The following is a 12,869-nucleotide window of genomic DNA, read 5'->3' as shown; positions in this document are numbered from 1 at the left end:
CCCTCCTTCCTTAAACCTCCCTCCCAACACCAACCAAGCCCCAGCTTTAGAGAAACGTCTCCGTGCTCACGCCTCCCAACTAGGTTCCCTTGCGTGCTTCCCTATGGCAGGTCCTCCACAGCTCATTTCATTCTGTTTGCTGCTTTCCTCTGAAGTTTCTAAGATCAGGTTTAGTAACAAGAGTTCAGGTCCAGAGGAGAATTGTGAAGGCAAGGTATGGACGATTTTTGGAAAGGACAGAGCCTCATGGACCAAGTAAATGCAGGATTGAAAGGCAGGTGGTCTGCTTCCCTGGATCTCACCTACAAGAGCCAAGATCTAGAGCTTCTAGGGGTGGGAGGGAAGAAGGGGGCGAAAATGGGGACAATGGGATAACAGCCGGTACATCCTGGCTCTGAGGCTGCCCCAATGTGACTGACATTCAGGAAGATCGAGAAAGAAGGTAAAACCTTTGGATGAAACAGACCCTTCAGTTCCTGTTCTGCTCAGACATTATCACTCCCACAACCCGTGTAAGCAGGATGGGGAATCTCTCCAAGTTACACTGTCTCTAGGGGAGAGAGTGCTGGTTTTAGTCCCCGCCACTCACAGTCATGATTTCCCTAGATCTGGCCTGTGGTTACCTACACTAGTCTCTTCCCTGGGAACATGCCTACAGAGTGGGGAGGAGTGCACCAGAGTGCCACCTACAAGTCGTCCCCAGCCTCCCGGGGCAGCAGGTGAGGGAATCTGGGCCTCCAGACTTTGTCCTCCAAGCAGGCGTCACTCTCCTAAACTCTAAGCATGGGCAGCAGGCCATTGTCACAAACATTGAAAGTCTAGGTTAAAATGATACTTTTGCCCTGACTGGCATGGTCAGTGGTTAGAGCACCTGCCACCAAAGGGTTGCCAGTTCAATTCTCGGTCAAGGGCATGTACCTGGGTTGCAGGTTCAATCCCCAGCGCCAGTTGGGGTAGGTGCAGGAGGCAACCAATCGATGTGTCTCAGGTTGATGTTTCTCTGTCCCTCCCTCCCTCCCTTCCACACTCTCTAAATATCAATGGAAAAAATATCCTTAGGTGAGGATTAACAACAACAAAAAAGATACTTTCTTTATATAAGTCTCCAGCTTTGTACGAATTTTCTTTTCCCTTCTTTCCTCCTTTGTCGCTCCCACATAATGAAGAAAAAGACATAAGCAAGAATGGCATGTATATCCCAACATGTCAATTATCTGTGGCTCCCAAGGGAGCCAGAGGGTGGAGGAGACACTGGAAAGAAGAATGACAGGTGAGGGGGAGCAGAAAAGGAAGATTGGGGGCCCTGGGCTACCAAGAGCTGGGCACTGAGCTCCTGGGGTCTTCGGGCACCAGAACCAGATCACAAGGTGGCAAAATGAGCCCAGTTTTGGAGCCCAACAGATGTGGGTTCAAATTCTGACTTCAGTTACGAGGCTCTGGGCAGGGCGCAAGCTTTCTGAGAGTCAGTGTTCTCACCTGCAAACGGAGAGTTACTGCTGGATGGGTAAAGACAGCCTATGGGAGGTGCCTGGCCGTCGAGAGATGGCCTCTGGCACTCGGTAAGGGGCAGCTGTGGCCGCTGCAGCTGCTGCTATCAGCGGGACTCAGTGGGCTATGAACAGCCAGCTCAGGCGGCGGGAGTAGACTGGAATGAGGCCTAGGGCACGGGGTTAATCACTGTCACTTTGTTCTAGTCCGGGAACTCATCCAGTCCACAGGCTGTGCCCAGAGCCTCCCCTTCTTCAAGGCGGGAGTGCCAGGTACTGTGCTGAAGGCCAGAGGCAGAAAGAATTTCAGAGCTCAGCACAAAGCCAAGCTTCCCGCTGGAAAAAGAGCTTCAGGTGTACCCTGATGGTGGTGCTGCCATGATTTCTGTTAGCAAACAGTGAGCATGGCACTCTGACTGGGGACGATAATGCTGTCACTCTAGCTCCCCGCCCCCACCCAGCACCTCTCCTTCCTCACTCCATCAGCCCAATGTCTTTACCTGCAGTGGTTTCCTTACTTCCTCCTAGTCACTATATTCTGGGGTACGTGGGTAGATGGAGTGGGGGGATGTGGGCAACTTGCTTACTACACAGTTGCCAGTAGACATTTTTCAGGATGAATATTTATTCTTTCTCTCCCGCCCCCCCTTCCCCACCACCACCTTTCGCTCAACAACTTTGTTATATTCTATTCTTACACTATTGAACTGGAAAAGGGAAAATCTTTTGGGAGGCCCTAGGATGGGGAGGTGAGGAAATCCAGAACACAGAGTTCAAGTGGGGTGAGAGGTAGAGACAGGCAGAACCAAATGCCATTTCAGGTCTCAGTGGCATTTCCTCAGCTTTTCTTGTTCTTCCTCTTTAAATTGTTAAGGAGGTGGTTGGGGGAACAGATACAGGTTTGGGGAACAGTCCAGGTCTTGCTCCATCAGGAAGACTGCCTGAGGTGTTGATCTGGAAAGCTGATGAGTTCATTTGCATGCAATTTCCTTATTTCCACAGCATTGTTATGGGTTGTTTAGGGTGAAAAGAAAAGGGGGGTGGGGGCGGGAGGGAGACCCAAGGAGTTTCTCTAATTCCTGCTCTAACCTTTAGGAGGCATGCTGTGCTTGTGACCCCGGAGAAATAGCTCTTGGTCCCTCTCCAGCCCCTCTCCAACAGTAAATTTTGCCTCATTCTCCCCCAAAAGAATCCAGTCCCAAAGACCCTCTCCTTTTCCTAAACCTCACAGGCAAGCAGTCCCAGCCCCACTCTGCATCCTCAGGTCTCGGCTACAGCTGCCTCCCTCCTCTCACCCGCTTCCTTTGCCTGGTTCATTTCTTTCTCTGCTTTCTTCCCACCTCCCGGTCTCCCAACAACAGCAGCCAATCCCCAGCTCGGTCTAGAGCCACACCATATATGGAGAGATTGGAAAGAAACCCGAGTAAATACGGGAGGGAACACACACACACACACACACACACACACACACACACACACGAGTTTTGAACGCCTTTCTGCATGTGTCTATTTGTCTGAGTCCCACCCTTCCCTGTCCCTGGCTCACCGCACCCACAGAATGTGGAACCTGTTTGCTATTCCCTGCCTGTATTTTTGCCCCTTGAGACCATCACTCCAACCAGTTCCCTCTGACCTAGATTCTCTGCACTAATTACCAGCTTAACGAGATCTAACAAACACCCAGCTTAGCACAGCGGAGACCCTCGAGGTCAATTAGTGCAACCCAGCTCCATCAGGAAAGGAGAGATGGAGCCAGAAACTCCTGTACATGCCTAACCCCAACCCCAGCCCAACCCTGGGTTTCCTTGCCTGCATGGAGAGAATGCAAAAATTAGCAGGACCAGTTTAAAAATAGGATCTTGGAGAATGAATAAGTGTGGGAGAGCTGTGTTAATGTTGGGGAGCTCTTGGGGAATACAGATTCCCAGCTCTTCCTGACTTATTAGGAGGGTAAAGGTTGGTGCAGTTACAAAAACGAGAGACATAGACACTTTTCATTTTTGTAAAGAGTGGAACTCTTGATCGGCATCAGTCTCCAACTCCTGATCTTTCCTCCTCTTTGCTTCTTTCTTTGGACAAGTTGGAGCTATCTCCCCTGTCTTTCCTGCTGGTTTGGAAGAGGTCTGAAATCACCTCTTTCTTTCAGAAATACTAGATTCAACCTCATTTCTTGCTTTTTCTTCTTCCAGATATTAAAACCATGACAGCAAACGACTCCTTCCTCCCAAGAAATACAGAAAAATGTAAAATAGGGGTCATCAGGTTTGGGTAACAAAGTACTGTCAGACACTTTGGGGTGATGCTCCAATAGCTGTCCTGTAGTGAGAGGAAATGGTTGGAACTGGTTAACAATGGGAATCTGGTTGCTTTTGCAAAGCTTGCCTGCCCAGCAGCAAATGCAACACAACAAAAAGAAAAGGAAATAGGGCGATGTGCCTCGGTGTCCATGTTTCTGGGTTCCTTTGTTAGGTGGCAAAATAAGGCAGCGGAATGGTTTCCTGTCCTACGTCTTCCACGTGCAGGCCAGTTGTCCTCATCTCACCCCTAAGTGTGTGGCTGTCACGGGAGGCGGGGGGGGGGGGGGGGGGGGAGGGCTAGTGGAATGCTCTATGCCCAAGTGGGGAAGTGGAGCCACCGCAAGAACATAACGTTCCTCTTCCCCAGCCTCCACCCAGCTCTGGCTGCAGAGGGCCTCAAGCACTCGGCCTCGTCCACAGCCCAGACTTACTTACGTAGGAATCGGGAACCTGGAGGGCAGGAAGATGCACATAAGCATTACGTCTACGTATATGTTGATGACTCCCAAACTTACTTCCGCGGCCTGAACCCCACTCTGGGATCAAGTCACAGCCAAGGGTCTATTTGACATCTCTACTTGGGTATTCAGCAAGCATCTTCAACTTAACCTAGTGGGGTGGATCCTTAAATAACGGTCCCCAATGAATCAACCTCCCTCCATGCTCTTTTTCAATGTGAGTTTACTGCTCCTCCCACTTGAAAGGCATTGCTATTTCTCCAACCACCGTTTGAAACGGGGTTTGCCTTGTGACTTGCTTTGACTAATAGAATATGCCATTGTGTAAGTTCCGGAGCTTAGGCCCTAAGAGGTCTTGCAGTTTCCTCGCTGACCATCTTAAAATCCAGCTGCATGTAAGAGCCTGAACTAACATCCTTGAGGATGTGAGTCCGCGTGGGGCAAGAGGCCCTGAAACCACACGGAACTACCCCAACATCCAAGCCTCCAGGCAAACACTAGTTGAATGCAGCACAACAGACAAGACCAGAAGACCAGCCATCCAATTAATCCACAGAATTGTGAGACATGAATAAACCATCACTGGTACATGGAAATGGGACACTGCCATAATTAAAACCTAAAGCATGTGACATTGGCATTGGGACCAGACAGCAGGCAGCAAGGAGACTATTAGTAGAGGCTGGATGAGCAGGGAGGAAATTGCTGGAGAAAGAGTCACTGTGTTATATAGTGGGGGAATGAAACCGTTACCTGTGGACTTGGAAAACAGAAAAAGTGTCTAATGAATTTGTTGGAGGTGGCCAAGGAGGTTTCCAGGCGGAATGTTGAAAGTACCAGTAAGTTTTTCTTAGCTGTAAACGATAAGGTACTGCAAGAGAAAGGAACTAAAGAAGGAACCATTCAATTTGCAAACTCGGAAGGAAAAATAATAGATAGAAATGGTCTCCTGCCAAAAAAAATTTCACCAGTGGTAACTTAGGAGAATAGCTGATGGAGAGGACCATCCTGGCCAGTGAAATTATTCAGCCATTTGAAAAGTACAGGGGAACAACTCATTCAAGGACAATGGAATTGGCTGATTGCTACTAAACTGCATTGGCATTTTACAGAGAGATAAGGAAAAGCAGTTACCAAACAATTTACCAAACAATTGAAACCGAGTGTGAAAGCCAGAGGCTTATCTGGGAGCTTACAAAGAGGTCCTTAGCTCCTGCTGTAGGAAAGCAGTAAATGATGAAGATCCAACTCAGAAATGAATAGAGTCACAGAGCTTCAAAGACTGTCACCTGAGGCAGGTAGCTGGAACCTTCAGCCAAGGTAGATCTGTTAGGCCAAGACCAGGGCATTGGTTGAGAAAACCTACACTGGAACCCTAATGCATGGCATGGGACATCTGGCAACCTTGGACTGTGGATGTCCCTGAAGATTTTGGTTTCCCATACAAAGATGGCCCACCCCTCCCCATTAAGAGCTAGCACCCCCTGCCCCCAGGAAAGACAATGCAAAGGGTCCTCCCTAAAAAGTGACAGGGGTGCCAGACTGGAGTGGCTCAGTGGTTGAGCATCTACCTATGAACCAGGAGGTCACAGTTCGATACCCAGTCAGGGCATAGGCCCAGGTTGCAGGATCCCCAGTGGGGCTGTGCAGGAGGCAGCCAATTAATGATTCTCTCTCATCATTGATGTTTCTATCTCTCCCCCTCTCCCTTTCTCTCTGAAACCAATAACAATATATATTTAAAATAAATTTTTTTAAAAAGTGACAGGGGTCAGGGTCTGCCCCATCTCCTCTTCTGGCTCCCAGGATGGATAAGTAGAGCTAAGTTACAGCACAATTCAGCTGAGAATATGCTGGACCTCCTAAGAAAGGAAAGGAATAGTATGTACCCAATAGCATGGACCAGCAGGAGCAGGAGAGTTTGCAGTGGATTAGCCTTTGAATGTGCTTGATCAAGGGAACTAGAATATAAAACTGGATAAGGAAGAGATTACTAGCCTGGGAACACTCGCTTGGGATACGAGGTTTATATTCCAGCAAGGTCCCCTGGGATGGTTCAAACGTGTTATTAGAAGACTGGAAAAAGTGATGGCCCACACCGACCACGTTTGAAATGCCTAAATTGCCACATCAGACAGTAAAAGAAAGGATTTAAAAGCTTAGGGAGTGGACATTTAGGATGGATCTAGTATTTGAGGCCTGAAGACCCACCATGGGATTACCATGGAAGTCCCAGAAGACACGCCATCAGGAGTGTGCTGATGAGAGGGCCATCAACCAGCATCACTAAGGTCAGTGGTGGCTCACCTCTTCAAGCCAGGGATGAAGGTAGGAGAGGCGATCACAGAGCTGGAATACTTCATAGCAACCATCACCATCACCGGAGGGAAGGCAGCAATCATAGGAGCTAAGAGTCACAATTATCTTAATGACCAGCATGGTTGAAGGACCAGCCAAGGGAGCTTGACCCACAGAGATCTGCGCTGGTTAGTAGCGCACAATGTCCTGAGGAATAAAATAAATGGGCAGCACATGAGAGCAGAGTTTGATATATAATCAAAAGAATGCAGGACTGGATGAGCAGGAGGCTGAGCACTTGATTATATTCCTTGATGTGGAGAAATTGGAATCCTTGTGCACTGTTCGTGGGAATGTAAAATGGTGCAGCCACTTTGAAAAACAATATGGCAGCTCCTTATAAAAACAGAATTCCCATATGATGCAGTAATCCCACTCCTGGCATATTTCCGAAAGAATTGAAAGCAGGATCTTGAAGAGATAGTTGCACACCCATGTTCAGAGCAGCATTATTCACAATGGACCAAAAGTGGAAGAACTCCAAGTGTCCAATAAAGGATGAATGCATAGCCATAGCCGGCTTGGCTCAGTGGATAGAGTGTCAGTCTGTGGACTGAAGGGTCCCAGGTTCAATTCCGGCTAAGGGCACATGCCTGGGTTGCGGGCTTGATCCCCAGTGGGGGGCATGCAGGAGGCAGCCGATCAATGATTCTCTCTCATCATTGATGTTTCTATCTCCTTCTCCCTTCCTCTCTGAAATCAATAAAGAAATATATTTTTAAAAAGCTTTAAAAAAAAGGATGAATGTATAAACAAAATGTGAAACATATACAATGAAATATTATTCAGCCTTAAAAAGGTAGGAAATCCTGTTATATGCTACAAACGGATGAACCTTGTAGACATTATGCTAAGGGAAGTAGGCCAGTCACAAAAAGATAAATACTGTATGTTTCCACTTGTATGATATACTTAAAGTAGTGAAATTCATAAAAAGTTCTGGAGCTGGGATGCACAACATTGTGAATATACTTAACACTACTGAACTGTACGTTTAAAAATGGTTATGGGTGATCAATTTTATGTGTTTTTTTACCACAGTTAAAAATAAAATATTTTTAACACTTTTTAAAAACTCATGATCTCTTGCCCAGTTCTAGACCTGAGATTGTTTTCAGACCTAAAATATATTGAATGAAACAGTGGCTGAGTCCCCTGAAGGAAGGACCCTGCACTAGCTCAGCAAATATATAGTGTATTAATCCCACCAGTCTTTCTCCCAAGGGGACACACAGCCGTTTACTTGGGTGACTGTAAACTAGGGGAGGGGAGCATCCAGTAGGACACTGGATCTGAAATGACACTGATGTTCAGAGATCTGAAATGTCACTGTGGACCCCCATTAGGATGGGATATAAGATATAAGCCAGGTCAAAATGGAGTCTTGGTTGAAGTCCATCTTAAAGTAGATCCACTGGGTCCATGGCCCCACCTGGTAGTCACTGCCCCAGCCCCTGAATGTGTAACTGGGATGTATATATTTTGCAGTTAGAAAAGGCCCCACAGCCCTAACTGGTTTGGCTCAGTGGATAGAGCGTCAGCCTGTGGACTCAAGGGTCTCAGGTTCGACTCCGGTCAAGGGCATGTACCTTGGTTGTGGGCACATCCCCGGTGGGGAGTGTGCAGGAGGCAGCTGATCGATGTTTCTCTCTCATCGATGTTTCTAACTCTCTATCACTCTCCCTTCCTCTCTGTAAAAAATCAATAAAATATATTTTAAAAAAAGAAAAGAAAAGGCCCCACCTTGGGTCATTGGTTGATGTGGGAAGAGCTAGCACAGTAGGGAAGGTCATCTCGACGCCTATGAAATCGTGCCTCTCTCTCCACTCCCCTAACTCCCAGACAAGATGGTAAATAAAAAGAGGATGTCCCATTTTGGAGGGAAGACAGAAATCAACGCCGCCCTTAAGGATCTCAAGGATGCAGGGATAGTGGTCTCTAGCACACGTCTGTAATTCACCAGTGTGGCCCCTGCAGAAATCAGAGGGTTCCTGGAGAACAACTGCTGCTTATCGTCAGCTCAGTGAGAGGTGATCTCATCGCTAGCACATATAAATATGACTTCAAGTACTGTACATGACGTGGCCAATGAATTCTTTACTCCAATCAGAAAGGAGGCTCTAGAAACAGCATTCACAGGAACTGAACAACAGCGTTTAGTTTTTCCCCAGGCTCCAGTAACTCTCCCAATCTATGTCATGATAAATTCAGAAAAGATTTAGACCAGCGGTCGCAAACTGGTGGTCCGTGAGGTCCGAAAGGTTGGCGACCACTGCTTTAGAGCATCTGGACATCCCACAGAACATCACAGTGACCCAGTGCATCAACGACGTTACACTGTTTGGGGAGAAAGAGCAAGAGGTGACTGGCACCTGGAAGCCCTGGTAAGACCCGTGCACTCAAGAAGGTGGGACAAAAACTCTATGAAGACTCAGGGAGCGGCTCCTTCAGTAAAGTCTTTTGGGTCCAGTGGTCAGGGCTGTGCTAGGACAGTGGTCGGCAAACTCATTAGTCAACAGAGCCAAATATCAACAGTACAACGATTGAAATTTCTTTTGAGAGCCAAATTTCTGAAACTTAAACTTCTTCTAACGCCACTTCTTCAAAATAGACTCGCCCAGGCCGTGGTATTTTGTGGAAGAGCCACACTCCAGGGGCCAAAGAGCCGCATGTGGCTCGCGAGCCGCAGTTTGCCGACCACGGTGCTAGGACATCCCTCTAACCAGTGGTTCTCAACCTTTCTAATGCCGCGACCCTTTAATACAGTTCCTCATGTTGTGGTGACCCCCAACCATAAAATTATTTTTGTTGCTACTTCATAACTGTAATTTTGCTACTGTTATGAATCGTAATGTAAATATCTGTGTTTTCCGATGGTCTTAGGCTCTACAGCAGCGATTCTCAACCTGTGGGTCACCTAAGACCATCAGAAAACACAGATATTTACATTACGATTCATAACAGTAGCAAAATTGCAGTTATGAAGTAGCAACGAAAATGATTTTATGGTTGGGGGTCACCACAACATGAGGAACTGTATTAAAGGGTTGAGAACCACTGCTCTAAAGAAAAGACAAGTTGCTGCATCCACAAAGAAGTAAACACGATGTCTGCTGGACCTCTCTGTTCTGGAGACAGTCTGTTCCACACCTGGGATACTGCTCCAGCCCATAGACTGCGTGACATGCAAGCTCTCCACTGTGAGTAGGGCCTGAGGCAAGGATATTGAGCCTGATCAGCAGAAGGAGGTAGAATTGCTACACAAGAGGGCAGGAATATGTGTGGAGCTCAGGTAACTCATTTGGCCACCTCTTGGCACTCTGTTGCCCAACTGTGACATGAATGGCAAGCACACCCCAGCCTGGAATGGGTGGGGTTACCAGGGGTCAGACCTCCTCAAGAGTAAGGGTTTGGACAGTGCCTGGGTGGTCCCGGGTCTGTCTCTTGTTTCAACAGTGTTGGACAGAACAGACCCAGGGACACCCCTTCTTCCAGCCTCCGACCACCCTTCACCGTCTTTTCCAGCCGGAACCACCTTCAGAACCACCTCCAAGACCAGCCAGCACACTGTGTTTTTTTTCTACCTTAACCCCTTATTGCCAAACAACCATGAGCTCCCAAATTCGTCAGAATTACTCCACCGAGCTGGAGGCTGCGTCAGCCGCCTGGGCAGCCTGCATCTGCGGGCGCCCACACCTACCTCTGGACGATGTGGCTCTGGAGGGCGGGGGCCGCTTCTTCCTCGAGTTGGCGGAGAAGCACGAGGGCGCTGAGCGGCTCTTAGAGATGCAAACCCAGCGCGGTGGCCGCCTTCTCCTCCAGGACGAGCAGAAGCCTCCCGAGATGAGTGGGCACAACTCAGGGCGCCATGCCAGCCGCCTGGCCTGGGAGAGGAGCCTGACCCGGGCCCTTCTGGGCCCGCAGACCTTCAGCTCTGACTCCTGGAGAACCACTTCCGGGTGAGGGGTGAAACTCATCAAGAAGATGGGCCACACCTGCCTGCCCTCCGCAGGCTGCGGCCCCAGGCTGGGCGGGGCGAGTGTCTCTTCCAAAGGCTCCCCCTCAAGCACGACTAGGAGCCCCTGGAGCCCGGAGGCCTTTGAGGGGCCCCTCTGCACCCCCTGGTGTCTGGCTCTTGCCTGAGCCTCTCCCCGAAACCCCAGCCATTCTTTAACCACCCTGAAGCCCTCTGCCATGCATTGGACCAAATGGAACAATAAAGCTTTTTGCAGAAAAAAGAAGAAAAAAGAATTAGGGTTTGGGTCACCCCACCAGGTAAGCCATTAGGACCAGCAGAGGTGACAGTGGAATCATCGCTAGCAGAGGGGGAGGGTGGCGTTTAGAGCAGGTAATGGAGCAGGGAGACCAGGTGCAGCCAAGACCACGCACAGCGCAGCCTGTGGTCATTTCTGGCCCTCCCTTCCTAAGGCCCCCTGGAGAGCGAGCACTGGATCCTGGAGGAGTTACCCCTCACACGTGTCTGCAGAAGGGGGTCCACACAGGGATCTACTCTAGGCACAGGGGTGGCTATAGTAGTCAGGGAGGTGCCCCACTTGGGCTGTCTTCAAGAAAGAACTTGCTCATCAGCTGCAAGAAATGCAGGGAGCTGTCAGCCTCCAGGTGTTAGCACCTTCAGGACTGTCTCCGCCTCTCAGCCAATGACTGAGAGCAGAGGCAGGGGTATTAAATATCACCAGGGCCTGGATATTTCTGCCCAATAGGAACTCTTCTCATGAGCCGTCTTTGCTCTGGAGCTTCCCAGTGGTTTGCCCAAGATAGCATCTGCATTTCAAGCTGAGGCTCTCCCTGCCCATTCCTGCTTCCTCGCCCCTTTCCTTTCACAGGCGTTACCCCCTCTTATACCTCTCACTCCTGACTCCTCAACACCTGCTTCCCAGAGGACCCAGCTGACACACCTTTCTTCCACTCGCCCTCCCCAGCGCCAATATCTAACCCATCAGCAAGTCTCTTCGGCTCTACCTTAAAGGTATATCTAGGCCCTAGCCGGTTTGGCTCAGTGGATAGAGTGTGGGACTGAAGGGTCCCTGGTTCGATTCCGGCCAAGGGCACATGCCCGGGTTGTGGGCTTGATCCCCAGTGGGGGGTGTGCAGGAGGCAGCCAATCAATGATTCTCTCTCATCATTGATGTTTCTATCTCTCTCTCCCTTTCCCTTCCTCTCTGATATATATATATTTTAAGTATATCTAGAATCTGACCATCTCTCGGTCTCTCCTCTGCCAGGCCCTCATCCAAATAGTCTGCATAGTCTCCTGATGACCTCTCTCCCTGCTTCTCTTCCCCACTCAGCACTGGGATGTCTTCTTACAGCACCTCATGCCACTTGCCTACTGAAAACCATCCAAGTTTCACGTCCCTCTTAAAATAAAACTCCAAACTCCTTTCCCTAGTAGATAAGGCCCTTCATCGTCTGACCCACACACTTAGGTTGTGCTGATGCAGCCACACAGAGCTTTCTGTTCTCCAAACACACCAACCTCTCCCACCTCAGGACTTGTGCTTTGCTGCCTAAAATACACTCTAATTCTCTTCCTTAAAACGTTTACTCAAATGTCAGCTCCTCTGAGAGTGCTTTACTGATCCCTCTGTCTTAAGGAGCTCCCCTTCCATGGAATTGCTTCCGACCACATCACTCTATTCGGTTCCCTCACAACAATTACCAGTCTAATTATTTGACTCGGTTGCCTTTTTATTCTCTCTCTCCCTAAGTAAAATATAAGCCCCCCAGGGGCCGGGTCTTGACTTGTTCACTATTATCTCCTCAGCACTCAGTACATAATACAAACTCAATAATTTTTGTGTAATGAGTGATTAAATATGATTACCTAACCTACTCACACCTCCGCCTACCAATTAGTTCTGTTGTAATAATAGTAATATATTTTGATGGCCCATTACAGTTTTTAAATAGCATATTCTTATTTGCTATTAATAGTTTTTACGCACATTATGTTTGTCTTTTTATCTTAACAATGACCCCCAAACTAAGAATAAAAAAATTGAACCAAGCTAGAAAGTGCCAAGATCTTTTTTTTTTTAATATGTTTTATTGATTTTTTACAGAGAGGAAGGGAGAGGGATAGAGAGTCAGAAACATCGATGGGAGAGAAACATCGATCAGCTGCCTCCTGCACACTCCTTACTGGGGATGTGCCTGAAACCAAGGTACATGTCCTTGACCGGAATCGAACCTGGGACCTTTCGGTCCAAAGGCCGACACTCTATCCACTGAGCCAAACCAGTTAGGAC

At 48.5% G+C, this 12,869-nt stretch overlaps 1 protein-coding gene across 1 annotated transcript; it reads left to right on the top strand.

Annotated features, from left to right (window-relative positions):
- Positions 1-10,209: 10,209 nt before the first annotated feature.
- On the top strand, positions 10,210-10,563 carry LOC307093752 (ferritin light chain-like; the record flags this gene model as incomplete). The annotated part of the gene is made up of 1 exon (XM_079762042.1): positions 10,210-10,563. One exon carries the CDS (start codon positions 10,210-10,212, stop codon positions 10,561-10,563), a length of 354 nt encoding a protein of 117 aa, XP_079618168.1.
- Between the last annotated feature and the right edge of the window lie 2,306 nt (positions 10,564-12,869).

Source organism: Cnephaeus nilssonii (genome assembly GCF_951640355.1).
Source record: "Cnephaeus nilssonii genome assembly, chromosome: 21".
NCBI lineage: Eukaryota > Metazoa > Chordata > Mammalia > Chiroptera > Vespertilionidae > Cnephaeus > Cnephaeus nilssonii.
Note: the sequence above shows the minus strand (reverse complement) of the source record. Positions and strands in the feature narration are given on the sequence as shown.